Consider the following 22,473-nt stretch of genomic DNA (forward strand, 5'->3'; position numbering starts at 1 on the left):
TTATAAAACTCAATTTATCCATCGAAATGCATTACATTAGCATTTTTATTGCATTTGTGCATTTTTGTTTGCCAAAGCGTCATAGATAGAGCGGACATAAGTTGGCACCAAAATAACTGGATCCGTGCCTTGGATATCTCGACAGCTCTCAAGAATATAGACTGCAATGTCTGCTCTAGTCCGTTGTTTATGCCCCATATTTCTCCACATCCATTCAAATTCAACATTAAAAGACATTAAATCGTAACTATTGGGATGCCAAGAAATCTTTATTGGATAAAATCATGAGTTTTATCTCATGAAAATGTTATCTCTTAAGTAGATTATTTCTTGTGTACAATATATAGTCAATTCGAATTTTAAGCCTAGAAATATAACATACACTTGTACCTATCTTACTAATATTACAAGTACAAGAAGCGAAAGATAGATGTTTGTTACAGTTTGTTGACTAAACTGATCTCGATTTAATCTAGCATAGATGTTGAGGATAGTCTGAAAGAAGAATTAAGCCACTTACTTTTTTTTTGGTAATTTCAACCGCTAGTTTACTCCCAAAACTTCGTTCACCAACCCACACGAGATAAATGATAATTTTCAAAATATAAAATCAGCCTCTAAAATCTAAACAAATAGCAACGTACGCTTACTAAATCAAATAAGGGTCGAGAAGGGGATGAAACGAGCGAGACGTTCCTTTAAAAACATCCCCAGTGGACAAGTACGGCAAATAATTAACCCCCTAATATGATATCTCAGTCATACTTCAGAGGACATGAATCCTAAATAAGGGTCGCTTGTTGGATTTTAGTGAATAAACGTAATTAAGGCGTATTTTCCTCTTTCCTAATAAAAAAAACATACTTCACATATTGCGCAAAATACATTTATATCTTGCGTTTTCTCATTTAATTATATCGTACTAGCTTTCGCCCGCGACTCCGTCCGCGTGGAAATAAATGAATCAAAATCAAGTAGCCAATGTATTCTTCCACACTATCCTCTACGTCAATACCAAATTTCATCGAGATCCATTCAGTCGTTTAGGCTACAAACTAACAAAACATCCAAGTTAGTTACCTAGTGATTCATTAGTATTGGGTTGATCAAAGTTTCAACGGAGTAAAAAGTTACGTTGTTCGGAAACGCATTTCATGAAGTTATTGACCCAAAAATATTAACGAACGGTTAAATGTAGCTGGGAAACCGGCCATTATTCGTTTACTAATCGTATATTTTTCCTGTCAAATTTACGTCAAAATTAATTGGTACATAATATATGCCACACACAAGGGCGTAGTAATTGTGACAGACAGAAAAGGGTTCCTCTAATTATATTCTAAATGCATTACCTATTAATTAAATGGTGCCTATTAATTAGACGTACCCATAGCAGGGTAAAGGATTAATCCATTGGTTCATTTGATTAATTTTGTCACACGATGTGCCACTTAAGATAACCTATACTAATATTATAAAGAGGAAAGATTTGTATTTTTTGTATCTTTGTATTTTTATTTCAATACATACATAACTCAAAAACTACTGGGCCGTTTGTGTTATCAGGAGAATTTAATGTAAAAGCTGAACGAATCTCCATAAAATTTGGCACAGGTTTAGACCATAGTCTAGAAGAACACATAGGCTACATTTTATCTCGGGAATAATTACGGTTCCCGTGGGATTCATTAATTTAGTTTTTTAATGTTTACTCGATCATTTTGCAACGGAGCAACATGTCTTATTGAAATTTATCAAAGATATAAAATAAAGTCTGAAGTACACATAGGATAAAGTTCATCCCCGAGAAATGTCCGGTTCCCGGGGGATACGTAGCTTTTTGATATTTATATAGTACGTATGTTTTCTAATACCACGCGGAAGTCGCGGGCAACAGCTAGTGTAAAATAAAATTGTCCTTTACAGTATTTAAATTGGACTAATAGTTTATAAGATATCGCGAACACAAACAATAGGGGTAACCGAAAAATCAGCTTACAAGCTACCCGGCTTAGAAATTTGTAATCTTGCATCGGTAGATTTCTGTTATTACGTAGATTACAACTAAGTTAATACTTTTGGTAATAGGTTGAAAAAAAGGGCGAACGTAAGTTTTTAACTTTAAAATTTCACGCGGACAAGTCGCGAACAAATCATCTAATATAAGTTAACGATTTTTTAAACAATGGAATTCGGTTTTCACATATTTTATTGATTTCTGACAATATTTTAAATAGCTATCGCTAAGTAATAAACATAGTAAGTAGCTTAGTTGTTTTATGCAAACTCTATGTAGTCAGTCCTGAGTACAAAGTATATACTAGCTGTTGCTCGCGACTTCGCTCATGTTAAATAAGATAATAATAAAAAATATAGCCTATGTTACTCATCGATAAATTACCTTTCTAAAAGTAAAAGATTTTTAAAATCGGCCCAGTAGTTTTTGAGTTATTTCAATACTTCCAATATTTCCTACATTTCCATACATAAATATAAAAATGTGTTATTGTAAAAAAAATCTCTTTATAATATTAGTATTTATATTAAAACTGTGAACTGAACCGCAATGTAAACACATTGTTCCGAGCAAAAGTTATTCCTTAATAAGCCCGATACAGTAAATGTATTTTACACAAACTTTAAGCATCTTACAAAGCGGCTTATGACGAAACTTTTTGAATACTAATAGTACATAATTCACTTTAGTTGTTGAGCATTAAGACCCCTAATGCCTCGACTTAATTCAATAAGGCAACTTCTTTCGGTTCTTACGAAACAAGACGGCATTAAACTGTCGTCTACAAACTCGAATAATTCAACGGCAAATTAAACTCTGATATAATTTATCTACATAAAAGCACTCTAAAATAAAAACATTCGAAAAGTGTTAAAATAAATATACATCTATACTAATATCATAAAGAGGAAAGATTTGTATATTTGTATTTATTGAAAAAACTCAAAAACTACTGGGCCGTTTTCAAAAAATTCTTACACCATTTAAAAGCTACGTTATCACTGAGTAAGACAGGCTATGTTTTTAATTATTTTTGTTGGGACCAAGTCGCGAGCAACTGTTTTATGAATACATTTACGAACAATCTCGTTGATAGAAAGCAATTTATTAGCAAACTTTTGATAGTAAAAACTATACTATAAACTGCAGAGCTAATATTCTTCATATAATAAGCATTGTAAAAACACAACAAAGGCGTCTCAAAACATTTCCCTTATTTACTTCTTTTCGTCCGACAACTTAACGAAGCATTTCATCCACTTAAATTTAATAAAGCATCGAAAAGAATCCTTATGAAATTTTATAATACGTAGAGACGTCAGAAAAATTAGGGTCCCTTACAATGTACTCATGGGATTATAATTCGTTACGGACAATTTCAGCACTTTTAGAAATCCGTATTTTTTATTTCAAAGTACTTTTAAGCTCAAGCTAAGCTAAGCTTTTAAGCTATTGTCATTACAATTTTTTAATTTGCTTATTTATTATGTCTACCAAATTTAAATATTTTTTGGTTAACTTATTCTTTAAATGTATTAACTCTTTACTTGTTTTTTTATAACTTTTGTAATAACAAGAGAAATAACTAATTCATAGTAAAAATATAATTTTGATTTTGAATAATTTAAATGCAGCGTCATTTCCTGAGTCAAGTTAAATGTCGTTTGAGTCTCGGATAACCTGAAATAGTTAAAATTTTGATTGCCCTCCGCGCCAGCTTTGACGTCCGGTAACTTTCAGTAATAAATTCTAAAGGAATCCGATGAAAGGAGTGAGGAAATTAAATTTTCTATTAAGGCAATACGATTTTGTTACTAAAAGTTCAACGGAGATTCCGGAACTACAAAAAGAAATTAATTTTAGTTTTTACGTATTTAAAGACGAAGCATTCTATTTTTTTTTTTATAACATAAGGTGGCAAACGAGCAAGCGGCCACCTAAATCCGCCAAAATGGCGAAGCGACCTCTGCCCATAGACATCCGCAATTGCAGATGCGTTGCCTACCCTTATACGACGGAGGAGGAGACGCATATAAACAGGATATTTCCCCTTCCTATGCATCTCCTCCACCGTCAAATCCACTTCCCCTTCCCATCCTCTCCTAATGAGAAAAGGGTGGTGAAGGGAAAGGGACTTAAATTAGGCCTCCGGCACCACACTCATCAGACGAAACGCGGTATTGCTTCCACTTCACGCCTGTTTTCTGTGTGGTCGTGGTATTACACCGGGCGTGCCGGCCCATTCGTGCGAAGATGTTAAAGCGGGCACTACCACTGTTAAGACTTAAGATTTAAGACTTTACGAGAGATAAGCTTATAAATATGACACAGAAAATCTAAAAGCTGATCACAACCAAACGATATAAACAATACAAACTATTGCACGAAGTAAAACAATAATTATGGGTCCAATAGTGACATAAATAAATATATTTCAAGTAACATGTAATTAAATCATTAAATTATATAAAACCAATTAACACACGACAAACAACACCGATGCAAACTGTTTATACCGACATAAAATATTTTAATAACCCAATTCACTTTGACGATTTGAGGGACTCATTGGACAGCGGGCCGCCATGATTAAATATCCTCCCCCACCTCCCAACGCTTCCGTTCGCCCCTGAAATAGGCTCCGAGAAATTATCCCTAGTTATAGGTAGAAGTTCTGCTGTAATTAAACTTTGTATCAAGTAGTCGTTACGGAAATTAATAGAAAATTTGAACTTTTCATTTAAAACCCTCATAATAAATTAACAGGTCACCTTTAAAAAAGCTTGTAGATATTTCTTAGTAGTTGTCGCCCGTGACTCCATCTAGACTATGCTCTACATCTATGTTGGATATTATGGAAATTCGTTCAACCGTTTAGGAGATACCTTCTAACATCCATACAAATATACAAACATTCGCATTTAAAATATTAGTAAAAAAACCCTCGTGTTATTAGTATGTGGAATCATTTATTTTATACTTGCATATAAGTTAAGTCGCGTCATATCAACACAAGCAATTGTTTTCAATATAATAACACTAGTTAATTATTTAACAAAAACGAAAAATGTAATCCTAAAATTTTAAATCATACTGTATAATCGGGCGGAGTACAGCTGTGAAATTCTGTTAAATTAAACTTTCAATTTCCTTTTTAAAACTTTCTCTGAGCGTTTCAATTTATTCAGTTAAACGTGTAACAGTAGTTTGCGAGGCGAACTCGCTGCGAGAGAATCATTTTCATAGAATCCCAGAGAGCGCGCTCGGAACAAAGAGGTGCTCGACGCAAAACAATGCGAGTTTTACTTTCGACGTTGGAGTTTCACACGGGGAAGTGTCGCAGAGGAGTAGAGCAGTGCAGTACTCCTGTTAGAACACGCAGTGAGACAGAACAGTACTGTTTCATAGCAAGAGTGCGTACCAAAATGTTCTGCCTTCGTGTAACAAAACGGAACTTTCCAGAACTCGACTATTCAAGAAGCATGATAATTATGTTATCATGTGACTGAGCCCTGTTACTGTACGTCTTTTGTTATGAAACGTCTCTTAAATTCTTTAATACGTTGTTGAGATAAGTTTTACGTTGAAGTTTGTTTCACGAAGGTTTTACAGTCCTAAATACCAGTAAGGAAAAGCAGAATAACGTATTCGTCGTATTTTTTCGTAAATTGTTAATTGTATATAGTCCCTTAATAAATTAATTGACTTATACCCGCAGTAAGTCGTTAAGAAGAATAAATTGTTGCAATTTTTCCCCACAATAAATAAAAGGATTAATATTAAGGGGCAATAACTACCCCCGAACATCCATTTTGTCCCTCGCCTCGGTCATTAAATCTTTTTCAACCCTTTACGACGTCACATCCAAATCTTAGTCCCGGGACACGGCGAAATTAAAAATAATACCACCCTTGAGCGGCTTAAAGCACTTCCTCGGGTCCTTTATGTACTTAATCAGTTGAAATATTTAATTACTGAGACTTACGCTGCGCCTGTCAGTCGACATTCAACCCTTTTTAGTGGTCCAAGTTACAAGAACATTGTCAATCAACTGTTCCTACATTAATAATCTAACTACAATTTTTAGAATATACCACCTAAGTTCCAATGAATTGTGTCAAAATATTATTACTGATTTGTGTAAATGACCGAAGTTTTTTTTGTCAAAAATTGTAAACACTTTAGAGTAAACCTTATGTTTATCTTTTCGCTTATATCTTAAACCGAGTCGTTTGTCACAGAGGTGGCGCTATTTCATTCAACTTGTGTATCTTCCCTAATCGTTGGTTTAGTGTTTTTTTGTACAAGTTTTTTTCAAGTCTGTATAGAGCTTATAATTTTATCTAGATTTATGTTGTTTAATATTTTACAAACCTCTGTATATTTAGTTACTGGAAATGTAAGGCTTTAAATTATCCTTATAGTTCTCGGTCCTTTACTTGTTAAACTTAAGAACAACTTATAACAAAGGACAACTAACAGAACAATAAACAAAAGCGAACTTGAACGGCGTAGAACTAATTTATTCTTCGGACATTCGCAGTGTAATATCTGAGTACTAACTAGAATAAGTTTATCACTCGATTTTCTACAATAGTAATTACTAGCTTTCGCCAGCGACTACGTCCGCGTGGAATTAAAAAAACAAAAGTAGTAGCCCATTCTTCCAGACTATCCTATACATTTGTACCAAATTTCATCGAGATCCGTTCAACCTTTTAGGGTACAAACTCTAACAAACATCCATCCATCTAAACTTTCGCATTTATAATATTAGTAAGATTAGAATGCATAAACTCATACAAGTAAAATGGTGTCACCATAAATATACATAAATATACATTAAAATTTCATTTGTATTACTATACTCTTTTACACTTAACAAATCAACAACGTTGTATTTAGCAATGTAAATCTACGTAAAATCATTATCACAATTTGACGTAGTTGTCGAAAAAAGATGAATTTCATTTACAAGTCAATGTACTGCATAAAGTGCCAATTAATAACATGACTTGCTGAAACTAACAAAAACACATTAACAATTCATTAAGTCACACGGAAACACGAACACAAACGAATTTAACCTCTCACTATGCTTTATAACACGTAATAATGTTTGTTGTTAACTTTGTTTGTTTGTATACTATAATTTTATAGGACTCAATAAAATCTCAAATTATTTTAATACGATATTCAGCACGATTTTGAATTAATTCAGCGATAGAACTTTGTATGTTGAAATTCAGTTTTGCTTAACTAATTAACTTAAACTTTAATAAACGGCAATTTAACCAATCCCTTAGTGAAGATATTTCATAATAAATCTACATTATAACTTTCACTAACCAAAAATGAAAATAACGCACCTATAATTATAATGCAAGTCATTTCTAAGCAATAAAATAAATCCTTTTATACACAACTAAATAGAAATGTATAACATAAACAAACGTATTTTAATTTGAATAATGTCATTAATTTTTTTTTTTCATTCTTAATAGTGAAATTATTCAGAATATCTTACCAAAATTATTGATGTCTGACGGTCTACGATGAAGCTAGCGTGTCAATACACTCTAACGCAACCTAATTCGGAGCGGAGCCGGGGCGGGCGCAATATCGCAAACGAGTTTTATGAGTTAATCACTACCTTTGAAGTTTGACGGATGGGGAGTATTTATTGGTTCCATCACGATATGTGGTCGCTGCAGCTACTGAAGTAACTTTTGTCTTAGGGTTGGTACATGTAACAATCTCGATCAATTCGTAAATTGAATAATATCGAAACACATCCCTAATCTGATCTCTAATTTTTAAGAAAACTTTACTTTACTTAAATGTTATTTTAAAGTTCTTTCAAACAACATTTCAAATTAATAATTTTTTTTAATATAACCTGGAAACATATATTTATTTATTATAAGAAATACGCGAGTTTTTTTATTGTAATGCGATAAAATATAGCCCTATGATCGACAGTAGCAACTTTAAATAAACGACTTATCCATAGTAAAATTCAATACGACAGCCCGCGAGGCGTTCCGTTTTACGTCGCCATCACGTCGATCGTCCAAAAATAGTTTCCGTGACGGTTACCAAATGAAAGCGACATAAAAACGGAACGCATAATAACATCGAACGTAACTCATGGGATAGTCCCGTAGAGCTTTTACGTAAATATCGATGTGGGTCTCCACTTCTGGCGGAGACAAAGAATTCAACTATTATTTTCACCAGACAAGAAGAAAACGAGGAATTATATAATGTTTCAGATCACAATTTATAAATAAATTTTATTTCAATGATTTTATGTACTAGCACTTCTAATGTTTTTTTAATAGAAAAAATGCTAGAAGATTCTAGAATGTCTACTTTTCATAGGCTGCAGTACTAGACAAATTGTTATCCCAGTCAATGACGTAGACTAAACTTTTGTTTTCCGCTCCGCCGACAGTGATGCCATACCCTTTGTAAATCCGCGTGAAAACGGCGTCAGTTTATACTCTCATAAAGCATAAAGGGAGAAACGTAATGATTTTTTATTCGCGGTATCGGAATCTATGCGACACTGTGTTGCGTTTAAGGCGTTTATTTTTATTATTATACGTTTCTTTCGTGACTTCATTGTTTCCAGTTAGTTTATAAGTCTATTCTTCGTATCTTTACAGTCATAAGGCACACAAATTGTACATACTTTTATGTAGACAAGATATATGCACTGTTCATTCAATTGTGTTTGTTCACTTGCCAAGATTCAGCTAATAATGTCGTTGGAATGTTAGAGAATAAAAATAATTCACGATCTTGTATTGACAATAGTAGTAGATAGCGGAAAGATGGATAAGTGGTTTATTAATAAAGCGAAGTTTAAATTTGAAGCGGTAACTTTTTCTTACACTTTACGACTTTTTTGCATTTATCATTTAGGAACGAAAAAAGCTTTCTATTTATAGCTTTTTAAGTTACATATAAGTAACGTTATTATCACACATTCAATCTGTAAAATATTGAATGGAATGAATCTGAAATACCGAGTTCTTGCCGAGGAATTGCCATTAAATCTGCTTATATTACTTAATACGGCATGTAGGGCGCGAGTTAAACGTAAAACCTTTATTACAATTGGAGGCACATTTATTTTCAATAGCTACAAACAAACTTGCACTCTTAAATTTAAGAAATAAAGGTGTGTTTTGAATGCGTAAGAAACACTTAAAATATAGAACACGAACTTTATAACGAGGAAGCTTTTATGACGTCATCAAAACATTTAAACCTGCGACTCGGGTTTTCTCGACTTTCTGTAACAGATCTGAAGTCCCGCAAATTTTTTGCTGTTGTAAAATTGATTGTCATTTGAATTTGAACTCTACACCTTGGTGTTACGATCTATGTTGTTCGGCTTTAGGATATTTTGTTATCGTTATTACGCTGGATTAAATAATCGTAAAAATATAAGAGTTATATCCGAGATTTAAGTAAATTATGAATGAAAAGCATTATCATGTTTACCTAATTCTGATGTCTTTTCTTTTGTAATAAAGCATTTGAGAAATAAAGGTAATTTAAATTTTAATAATTTAAATTCCCGCCATTTCCAGTTTGTGTTTTCTCGTTCATTGCATTGTCACTATTTAAGTGTGACGTAAAAGTTGTATATATGGTCTAGTCCTAACATTATTACAAAGAATTATTAAAAAGTCAGACGAAAGAACTTTACTTAAAGGTTCAGTGTTGGCAAAACACTTTCAGTATACATATGCAGTGAATTAGGAAGAAGTTTCCCGTCAAAATAATATATTGCAGTGGAAATAAACGTCTCACCTGACGCGTGGGGAGCGATTTACACAATTTTGCCCATTCACACACAGAAAATACGTATTACTGTTACACAGCTGTGGTAATAAATGGACATAGTATGTTTTTTCCTTAACAAGTAATTCTTCAGTATCAAGAGGCTTGGTGTTGTTTAAAAGTGAAGTAATAACGACAATCAGTCAAGGATACTAAATTTACTGACTAAGCACACACTTTGATTAAATTTGAGTCACTTACTTAGTCACCATATAAAATGGGATTCAAATTAGACAAAGAATCGTTTACTTGCAAAATTCAATAAATAGTTAACTACAGTTCTTTGTGTATAATTACAATTTTACTAGTTGAAAACTCTTTATACAACTTTTAAAATACCTAAATAATTTATAATACGTATAATTCAGTTACTGTATACGTTTATGCCATATCCACGTGCGTAGTTACTTTCCTAGCTTCGTGGCATTACGTCCGCATATTATTGGAAGCAGTGATATATCAGCTAGCGTAGGAGGGTCTCAATGATCAGCACATGTGGAGACATCTTTTACAACGCAAGGTGATTGGCAGGGGATTATTGTTATTGATATAAATTCCCCTGTCTGTCTGTGCTTTACAATTTTTTGTTACATCTCTCTTTTAAGAAATACAGGTAAGAGGTTCTACGCCGTAGCACGTGCTACGAAACGCGTAGCTTGGTACGAATCTGAATTTTACGCAAAACATTGTCTTGAAAATGGAATGTGTTTTTCATACTAAAGATACAATCTTACTAATATTATACATTTGTAAGTTTAGATGGATGGTTGTTTGTTAGGGTTTGGAGCCTAAACGGCCGAACGGATTTCTATGAAATTTGGAACAGATGTAGAGAATAGTCTGGAAGAACAGATAGACTACTCACTTTTGATTTTTTAATTCCACGCAGACGGACTCGCGGGCGAAAGCTAGTAAAATTTATAAATTTCAATATTTTTCGGTAGCTTACTATTTTCATTTTCGTATTTTTAATTCAGGGAATTTCTCAAAAGATTACGAGTTGATTTTTTAAAGAGCGATCCCGTACTCGAAGCTACTCGAGACAAGCGCTCGAACATTGTTGTAAGCCCCGCGAGCTATTGTAAGTCGAGCCTTTTGACCCCAATCTATTGTTGTTGAAGTTAAAAGGCTTCTATAGAAATGAGCGCGAAAAGTCTAAAGTTGCCTTGCGAGGTATGAAAACGTTATCCTGTCGGGGCTATATATCATAAAAGAACAATGACGTTACTGCATTGACACAAAGCTTTTTAATGGATTGCGTGAGAGCTTTTATGTTGTCTATTTTCAAAGGTAATGTAATTTATAGTTCTTAAATATTACTTAAATTATGAAATTGAATGCTTAAGTTATGTAATAATTTATTTATCGATGACTTTCAATAACCTTGGTGCTGGCGCTAGTGGTGGAGAAATTGAGAAGCTAAAGGTTGTTGGCGACATGAACCAAAAAGTGTTAAGAATTAATGTGGATGACTACAAAAGAAGAAGACCGAAGAAATTATGGATGGATTGTTTGAAAGATGATATACATAAGAAGGGAGTGGATTCAGATATGACAGCTGATAGATATGATGGAATAGCAACACATACTGTGCGGATATTCCGTAAGGGATAAGGACAAGTTGATGATGATTTTCAATAATTTTATCATTTAGAAAATAAAGGCATTGGGAAAGTTATTACCTAACAAAAAACAATAACAAACCAGAGAATTATTTTTATCAACATTAAAAAATTTTTTTATTATATATTTACTTTAAGGTTTCACCATACTTCAATTCTAAAACCAGCACATGTAGCCTCACAAAGTTAGCAGCCAGACGCTCGTGACGTAAGCGATGATAGATGAAAGCCTGACGAGGCGAGGGGTGGGGGGTGTAATTTACATAAATAACCTCTAATGGCCCCACCAGGCGCATTAACCGGAAGACTAAGACGTTAATCCAATCCTGGAGAATTGAGTGATGGGTTTATAATTTGGTAGAACCAGGGCCAAGGAATAGTCAAATTCAATTGAAATGAGAAATTATAACAAACTTGATAATTTTATATTTATAAGGTGCGATCGAAGACTTAATAACAGACACTAAAACTCACCAAACTAAATCCACTAATAACAAACACCGTTGGCAGTCGATCATATGAATAAATTTAATTTCTCATCTCTCAATAGAGAACGCAATAATTCAAGTATATTTTATTTACAAAAAAATTATATATCAATTATCAAATATCATTAAATAAACAATATTTTGAAGTTATTTTTTAATAATCAACATCTGTATTTATAAACTAATGATATTAAAAGGAAAGATTTGTATAATTAAAATAACATTCAAAGTAAGACGGTCTCGCCACAGCGCCATCTATTAGGACGGAGTGAAAACGACGCCAACAACTGGGTCGATTTCAAAAATTCTTTGACAATAAAAAAGCTACATTATCACTAAGTAACATAGGCTATGCTTTTGTATTGTTTATAATTTTACGCGGAAGAAGTCAGAGAAGCGAAGAAGTATCTTAATAAAGATATCAAGAATCTTAAATAAATTCCACGTATAAAATACAGTCGTGCTACTATTATCTAACATTCAGTGCAAGAGAAACGTCGACATTCAAACAAATCACACTTCAATTCAACTTCGTAAATATTTCAAGAAATTGAGGAATAACTCTCACAGTTCAGCGTGCGTTACTCTAATGAAAACAGTTACCCAGAAAAGGTTCATTTCGAGACGAATGTGAACAAATTTCCTAAAGTAATACACATTCAACTAAGCGCTGTGACATCACACGTTCCTCTCATTACCGTCGAAAATCCTTCGAGAACTTTCTAACAAAGATGGCGCCCTTGTTTTAATTCCCGCCAAATAACTCGTGGATACAGCTATAAAACATATTAGGATAACGACAGTACGTGCTCTAAAATTTAATAAGAGTCGGTGTGCGATCATCTGGTAAAATGCGTACAGCGTATTTTAGCTGTAAAGTACTGTAATGTAGTTTTTGTCGTGTCTCATTTTAATTTATACCGAAATTCAAGTAAGTACGTCCTACATCCATCTTACTATTATTATAAATGCGGAAGTTTGGATGTTTGTAAGAGTTGGTAGGTTAAAGCAGTACGGTTCTCGATATTTAGCATAGATGTAGAGGATAGTCTGGAAGATCGCAAAGGCTACTTGTTTTTGATTTTTATTCAATACGAACAGAGTCGCGGGAGACAGCTAATAAGATAATAAAGACAGAGATATAACTCATATTATTAAACAAATTATAGTGGTTAAATAAATTAATTTGTACCTTATAAAATATATTTGACAAGGAACAAATGTTTATTATGTGAACACCAAAACTGTGCTTCGATTCAAACACAAAATTTCGTAAGTAAACGATCAAAGTTCTCACTAAGGGAACTAATGTTACCTGAAGACGGTTTAACTGCTAAAGTATTTGGAAAGATTACAAGAGGCCATTCACCCCGACGATAACTGCGCTGTATTTATTTGCCTCCGACAAACTTTTCCACGGTTTTTGATCTCTCGACCTAATTTCAAACAAGTCACAGTTTTATTGTTTTATCAATACTTGTTCCGAACAGTGCAGTACTATTTACCCTTAAAAAAATATATTTTTCTATGAGTTTAACAATAAATAGCATAATTACAGCACTCTTTAAAATCAAATAGATATGATTATACTCAAAGATTCTGAATTATCGAACGAAATAATCATACTAATATTATAAATGCGTAAGTTTAGATGGATGAACATTTGTTAGAGTTTGTAGCCTAAACGGCCTAACGCATTTCGATGAAATTTGGCTCAGATGTAGAGGATAGTCTGGAAGAACACTGGGCTACTCGCTTTTTTTGTTCAATTCCACGCGGTCGTAGTCGCGGGCGAAAACTAGTAAAAAACATTTTTTTAAAGTCTAGAAACGTACTGTAAAGCCTCATTTAAACACGGAATGAAGTTGGTAATGAAGCGGCCATACATCATGTGCAGGATTAATCCGAGCGTTTAACTCAATCCGAGCGCTTATGGAAATGATCTAAACGTAGTTCCAACTTGAATTTCCACAGCACGGCTGTAAATTAAACCGTTTAATTTATGATAACTTTTCCCTTTACTTAGGAAAACTGTTACATGTAAGCAACTTGAACATATTTATAAAGGTATCAAATGTTAACATTATTAATAAAACATTTTAACAGTGGTAGTGCCCGCTTTAACATCTTAGCACTGCAGGGCCGGCACGCCCCCAGTAATACCACGACCACACGGAAGACAGGCGTGAAATTGAAGCAATTCCGTGTTTCGTCTGATGAGTGTGGTGCCGGAGGCCTAATTTAAGTCCCTTTCTCTTTACCATCGTTTTCTGATAAGGAAAGGTTGGGAAGGGGAAGTGGATTTGACGGTGGAGGAGATGCATAGGAAGGGGAAATGTCCTCTTTATGTGCGTCTCCTCCTCTGTCGTTTAAGGGTAGGCAACGCATCTGCAATTGTGGATGTCTATGAGCAGCAGTCGTTTCGCCATTTTGGCGGTTTTAGGTGGCCGCTTTCTCGTTCGCCAATAGCCTAATGGTCTGAGGTACAGACATGCGGTCGAGGGTTCGAATCCCGCCATTCGGGAATTGTGAACCATATCCTAGCACAACAACAGTAAATGTTTCCTATAACTTACAAGAATTTAAGAAAGAATTTTTTTTCACAGCATTGTAATAATAATAAAAGAGGTTTTATGTACATTTTTCTTTTCACAATCGTGTCCCACTCGATATCATTTCGTTAAATAACGGTACTCATCAATAACGAATGTATCTACCGCGTAGTTTATCCCTGGATTAAGCTGAACGGTCGAGGCTCGCACCTGGGGCATTACCCACATCTGGCCGGTCGCAATATCGCCCACCGGTCGCCCGATATCGCCCGCTATTAGCTATTAGCACGCTAATAGCGTAAATAGCCGACCGCTAACGTTATATCAGCTAATTTATAGAGATTGTAACACTTGGAACCGATCGCTTATTATAAGGATTTGACAAGTCTTGCCTTAATCTTAAGTATAAATCGAAAATGAATAAGTAATCAATAAAAAGTCAAGTCAAGTTAAAGATAAACTTGTAACTTGAATTGAATAACAATAACTCAATGGTTTGGCTCAGTGATTTAAGCACTTGACTTGTAATCTACAGGTCTTGGGTTCGAATCCCGCCATGTACGAATGTGATTTTCGATTTTTTCAAATTTTCATATGTACATAATTTACCCGACGTTCTTACGGTGAAGGAAAACATCGTGATGCCTACACATATCGGCGAAGAAATTCAAAGATATGTGTGAAGTCAACCAATCCGCAGTGGGTCAGCGTGGTTGACTATGGCCTAGTCACTCTTACTTTTAGGGAAAGTTTCGAGCCCCTCGGAACTCATTGAATTAACCGATATTCGTTTGTTTCTACTGGCCAGTGTTATTTTCTTTTTTATTGAGAGTAAAAATTAAACACGTTCAAGTTGTATTGAAACACTTTAATGTCACATCAATTTCCACCAGCGAGCGTCGAGTCAGCTCGTTGAAGTACGTTTAAAGCAAACGGAAACAGGGTTGGGTCATATTTATAGCGGGTTAAGGTAAAGCGTTTCATTCCATATAAAGCTATAATTTATCTATCTTAGTAATAATTATTTAACATCATCATTTGATCATCATTTTATTTTTACTATCATACAAAAAATAACTAATATTCGGCAAATATTAACCCTGTTATTTTAAATAAATATGAAGACACATAAAATGTGAAAATTATTGCATTATTGACTACACAAACAAGCTTGTTAATAACACAGTAATATCTGACACCCGCTTACAGTTGCACTCCGCCATCCTCAAGCCTCGTGTTCGAGTGGCTCAGCGAATGGCCCGACTAAAAGCGTCCTTTATGTCACGAAATGGATTTACACTTGTTTCAATGCAGTGTTTGCCACTTATTGTATTGATGTTATTTACACTCATAATTACATGTTAGAATGTCTTTATTTTTATGTAGCTTTTATAAAAAACTTAGCAGTTTTTAAATCAATCTCTCACATTTATTTAGTGAATAGATTAATAACCAACGCAAAAATGTTGTTAAGATGTTTGTAATCTTTTTTCTATGCTTTTTGTGAATTTTCAACTCTTTATCGCATCTGTTATTCTGTATTGAAGACTAACTTTTACCCGCGATTTAGTCTGCGTGAAATTAAAGAAACAAAAGTGAATAGCCTACGAGATCTTCCAGACTATCCTCTACATCCATGCCAAATTTGTTTTAGATTCGTTCAGCAGTTTAGGTTACAAACTCTAACAAACATCCATCCATCCATCTAAACTTTCGCATGTATAATATTAGTTAGAGAAGATGTCCATAGCTGTCATGAATCACTACGGTGTTTCCGCCGTTTTTGTTAACCTTTCTCTTATATGAACGTTAATTAATTTTATTAACAACTTTACTTATATGTATGTGTGCTATACGTGGACATTTACTTAATCAAGTTTATACCAGATACTAAACTTAACTTGTTAAGTAACTAAAACATAAACTGTTGCTTATGAGTGTACAGAAGGGACACGGGTGTGTGTACTCTACCTGGATAATCAAATAATTAACTCTATCTTCGTATAGCATACGCCTCGTGTATTCCCGACCCTTGGACCTCAGACCTCTTGTTATCAGACCTCTGATAATAGGTCTGAGTGAGAGAGAAAGATTGATGCTGATGGTATTTATTAATTTTACAAGAGCGTTTTTCAAGAAAACCACGATGATTTTTAGAAATTATTGACCGACTTCCCAAAAGAAGGAGTTACTCAATTCGTTTGTTTTTTTTATGTCTTATAGTAACTTATGTTGTATACTATGATATATCTATCTTATGTCTTACTAATATTATAAATGCGAAAGTTTAGATGGATGGATGTTTGTTAAAGTTTGTAGTCTAAACTGCTGAATGGTTATCTATAAAATTTAGTATAGGTGAAAAGGAAAGTCTGGAAGAACATATAGACTACTTACATTTATTTTTTTAATTCCACGCGTAACTGGGGGCGAAAGCTAGTATTATGCTATTAATAAAATATTATTTGTAAATGTTAAATGAAGGGAAATTTGTATTGTCTTGTTTTCGTACATTAAATAAAGAAGAGTTTGACTTTCATAACAATTTCCAATATGACATCAAATGGTAGACTAAATTCGAAATTTTGATATTTCCACTTTGCCAATTTCACACACATTTTCCCTTAGAGTAAACATCTCAGGTGTGTCTCGACCCACTTATCCAATGTATTAAAAATTTAGACTTCACGAACTTGCACCCTTAGTTCTCACGTCCGGGAGTTGCGGTGCCAACGAACAGCCTTCTCGTAAATTATGCGAAGAGATGGAAATTGCTTTTTCAAAGATAAAGGCACCTGTCAGTCTTTTTAATAAATAATACTTTGGTTTCTTTTATAAAACATTTTTTAATGAAAATAATTCGTCACCAAAAAAAGCATTTTAAAAAACAATCAGACCGGACCCTCTTAAATCATTCAGTATTTAACCAGATGTTTAAGCCAGCATTAGCATAAACGACGAAATCATTTGCCATTATCCCCTGCAGGCTACCAACACTAGCTTGGAAATTAATACCATTGCGTTAGCCGGTTTACGTTCCACCTACAACGTTTAGGCTAATTTGTGGACTGAAATGCTCCATTTTAGAAGCAGTAAGCGATTCAATTATACATCACGTGTGTTACGTATGAAGTATGTTAATAAAATAAGATAGTAAATTGGACAACATAACGAATTTTACGTTTGCTCCATGCTTATTCTTTGACAACTGTCATAATATTCTCTCAAGATAACCTCATTAAAGCAAGCAATAGAAAATGTCAATAACACATATAATTTACTCTCTTTGGTATAATTATTTGGTACAATAATCTCTTACAAATAGAATAGATTAAAACTAAAGTTGTTTAATTGAATTTATTGGCAATATATTTCGTATTGGAGTTGAACGTGTCTAATCTATGATCTGTTGACCACGCCCACAGTCATAGATTAGACGACCGTCAAATGCAGTAGGCACAGGTTTTAATAGTTGAATTTATGGTCGTTCATCTGCCCTAAGGTCGGCTATGAGGTGATTTGCGATGGCGGGAACGTGAGGGACGCCATATTGGAATGCAATGCTAGCTATCAATTATATTTTGTTTTGTCTGGTAACACCAATGAGAAGATGCGTACTGTTTTAAATAGTTGCAGAAATATTTTGTCTTTCATGTTTCATTAATACCTAAATCACTTTCACTTTTCGTGATCAGTTATTTTTATAGTAAAAGAACATTTAAATACAAATAATTTCTCTAGCAAACTTTGTATCATAAGTAGTTAGTAGTTCCAAGTTGCCCAAACTCACCCTGATTGTCTGATTGCAAATAAATTCGTCAAAAAAGACTACCGAACTATCACAGGGCTCCGTCAAACAGTCCGGTCGATACGTTTCCGTGACTTAAGGCAGTAAAACGATGTTACGAAAAAAAAACCAACGTCCGTACAAAAGAAGTTAACATTAAATTATACCGTAATAAATGCCGCAGGGCTATCGACCCTCATAACAAAAATTATTCTCCTAGATTTTCCACGTGGGAAATTTGCGAAGGTGTTCCCCGACTGAATTATGAACGCCCTTAGGTGTATGATTAAAAATATTTTCTGCCAATAAATCGTTAAAGGATAGGCTGTGGATCGAAAAATAAAATTTATCAACCATGGTCCTTCGATAACACAATACCTGTTTAATATTTTTCTAACATATAACAAAACTAGCTTATATATATAGTAAAACTAGCTTTTGCCCTGTCTGTCCGAGTAGGATTAAAAAAAAAAACAAAGGTAACCTATGTGTTCTTCCACACTATGCTCTACGACAATGCCAATTTTCATAGAGTTCAGCAGATTTGAAAGAGCTATCTATCTAAACTTTCCCATTTTAAATATTAGTAAGATTACTGATTAAATAGAAAACATTTTTTAAAAACCTCACTATTTTATTACGGTTTCTCTATTTTAAAGAAATTCTAACCTAACTTTGATATCTTTTCAAATATTTAATAAGATAAATCGCATGAAATACAAACTAGAGGAAAAACTTTAACGTATTTTACTTTCAAATCGAGAAAAGAATATTATTTCTATTCTAATTTTTAAACTCGATCAGAAACCGTATCGGCGCCATATTGAAAAAAAACAAATTGCGTCCATAGACTTGGAAACTCCATTCGGAGTTATTGAAAAAGTTCATTCATTCGTTCACAAGCTCATTGGAATCAATTTTGCGATTACGTTATCTAAAATTGACATTCTTAGAGTTAATTCGTAACACATTTGCTATATAAGGGACCTGTCCCACCAAATTGTCTGATAACAATCCAACTTTGTCTGACAGTGGCGTCATTTTTAAGACATCTGATGCAGCCAGTGATGGTACAGATCCTAAACAACACATTTTTGAACATTCGGTATGTATCATTTTTTAATTGTCAAGTAAAAAATCTATCGTTAAATGCCACGCTACAAAATCACAAAATGCATTTAAAAAATCATTTAGTCAGATTTCTCCCACAGTCTTCAGTAAAGGACTCTCACAACAATTATTCTAATTGTCTTCCCTCATTAGTAAAATTTAACTCCGTACGAAACCTTAAAGCTATTTCTGGCCATAATCAAGTCAATAACATTTTCTTAAATACTGTAATCTGAACTTTCAACGGTGTTAATAATTAAAGAGGGTAGAATCATCACAGGCGTGGAGTTTTCCTTCCGCAGTTATCTTTTAAGCCGACTGAGCGGGACTCCCCGCTTTGTGGTTTAAAGTGAAACGGGGATTTAATAAATTAAGAAATGAACCATAGACATTTATAATGTTTTGTTTTATGTAAACAAGTCTCATAAAAGACTTTACTTTATGATATATTTCGTAGTTAAAAGTAAGGTCTAATTTTAACTCTTGGTGGCTGAGCTGTTTTTATTATTGCTCTGACATGGTTACATTTAGAAAGATAACAGCTCATAGCATAATTTATTCGTTATTATACAAGAAGATTTAGGGAGGCTGTAAACTACACTCATTTTGCCTTTATTAACACTCCAAAGCTATCAACAGTGTACAAACACGTCAACTGATGCACGATTGACACAATGACAGCGTAGTAACGAATGACGACGGTCGCTAATGATGTGTGAAGTATGGATGACTTATCTCTATCTTTCAGACACACTCTTGATACTAAAGTATTGTTAAATTAAGGATTATTAATTGATTACTAAGAGATACTCTCAGTGGAGATTTCTTATACTAATTCGACATTAATTCATCTCTGTATCTGTGTGAATTTAGAAGTAAATTAAATGATTATGCACTTACATACATCCTTAACACAATGTTAGGTTGAATGTTAATGTTACGTTCTATTACGTATTTCTATTTGGAGCAATTAACCTCTCTCCATCTTCAAACATCCGTTTATATTTAATCTCTATTCTACTGAGATAATCCCTATCTTCTTTTTTAATTTCTTCCTCTTGAAAGGATACTTTTTTCTAAACACAATAAGCCCGCTAGCAACAAAAGGCGGAATGATCTTCCAAGTACTTCATTACAGGACGGATCAAAATGGCGGCGGCCGAATCCTCCGAATAATCCATGCAAACAGATTTGCATATTTTGTATCGCGAAAAGACTGCGTTTACTAACTCTGGGAATTCTATTTCATCACACAAAGGCAAAACGGTTTCTACAACACACGGTTTTAATTTCGTAAACAAAACAATGATTCTTACGCTATTCAAATTGGTCTCTTCTTTCATGTTATGGTTTACTAAAAGGTCTTTAAATTTAGGTAAACTTGCAATAAAATGTAAAAATGTACCACATTACCACATTGAAATTTTTTTAATACTAGCTTTCGCTCCCGACTCCGTCCGTTATTGAAAAAACAAAAGCAAGTAAGTCTATGTGTTCGTCCAGACTATTTTCTAGATCTATGCCAAATTTCATCAAGATCCGTTCAGCAGTTTAAGCTACAAACTCTAACAAACATCCATCTAAACTTCCACATTTAGAATATTAGTATGAAGTATGATAATGTAATGATTATTAAATTTAATTTATTTTTTCAGAATGGAGGAGACAGTTCGATCTCTGCTTCAATACAAGAGCCGCGTGGAAATTCTGAAGCAAGAGAAAGCATCTTTGTCATCAGCTCTAGAGGTGAGTTATATACAATAACAATTATATTCATACACTATTCGCTTCCTTTAGTTTTTTCTACATTTTCACACTCATTTATCTATTTTGAACCAATCACAAAACGTATTAGACAATTCGTTTGAATTTTTAAATCAACTTCGTTCTCATCTGTCTGTTCTAAAAATCTTGAGGTACTGATACGCTCTTAAAAATAATTAAATTATTGAGCAAATGTTAGATTCCAGTTTAATAACGATACTAGAAATAGATAGTAGTTAATTTTCACTGATAGTAATCTATACTATTATAATAAAGCGTAAACACACACTTCTTTGTTGCCTAAGATGTCAGCAATTACAGCATATTTTTGAATAATTCTTTCTTTAATAAAAAGCCCTACACTTACGTCACGCTTTAGACTATATATTTTCATGCCATTAAACTTAGTAGGTAAATATTTTGGATAAAAACCCTAATGTGGGAAAGAGACCATAAGTTGCTGCAAACATTAAGGAAGCAAGGTTGACATGGTTTGTTATCATGTCATGTCATTTTGACATTTGCAATTGAATTTGACAAATGTAATGAATAAAACAATTTTCATAATTTCATACGAATGAAGTCGCACGGGAACAGCTAGTTGGATATACGATAGTACTGTAAACGGTAATAGGGTCCCCAACTTGTCTACTCGTTTGGTGACATTAAAGAGCATTTATCGTGGCAGAGGGGGACAGGCGATCATTTTTGGATTATAACTGCCCCTGCAGATAGAGGAATTAATTTGCGAAAGTACCCATCAAAAACCAATATAAGTAGACCTTCAAATCTCCAAAGAGCAACCCCGTTTTCTTCCTATTTCGTTTGACAGTTGGGAGGGTGTAAGGGTCATTTTAATCTGGTCTGTTCATAACTGGACGTTCTTTGAAGGATTATGAACGACGGCGTGTGTTTGAAAGGGGGTGCGATGTTTTTGCGTAATGGTTCGGTCATTTTCTTATTACGAAGTGGTACTTAAGTACGCTGTATGGTGGGAGGAAAGCCGATTAGACCCCCAAATACAGAGAGCTAGAATTAGGGGAAATTATTTTATCTTACAATTTGTCTTGAAAAATGCTAGTAAGTCTTGGATATACGATAAAAATTATGTACAAATAAATAACCCTCGAATGCTTTTGACAATAAGGAAATTCTTAGAGCTGATATTAAATAGGGACATGTACACAATAGGAGGTAGGCAGGTATCATTCAACAGTGACGGGAAATGGAAAAATCAAAATTCGTTCGCGTTCGCCATTCAAATTTGTAGATAACG

At 33.8% G+C, this 22,473-nt stretch overlaps 1 protein-coding gene across 4 annotated transcripts in view; it reads left to right on the forward strand.

The window, feature by feature from the left end:
• Positions 1–22,473, forward strand: part of LOC106104340 — a 271,002-nt gene that overhangs the window by 232,843 nt on the left and 15,686 nt on the right. For all 4 annotated transcript variants that reach the window (XM_013284377.1, XM_013284368.1, XM_013284390.1 and 1 more), the window contains exon 5: positions 21,089–21,179. In XM_013284377.1, coding sequence (XP_013139831.1) covers positions 21,089–21,179 — 91 coding nt within the window. The remainder of the gene's footprint in view (positions 1–21,088; positions 21,180–22,473) is intronic.

The sequence above is a fragment of the Papilio polytes genome, unplaced genomic scaffold (genome assembly GCF_000836215.1).
Source record: "Papilio polytes unplaced genomic scaffold, Ppol_1.0 DF824270.1, whole genome shotgun sequence".
Lineage (NCBI taxonomy): Eukaryota > Metazoa > Arthropoda > Insecta > Lepidoptera > Papilionidae > Papilio > Papilio polytes.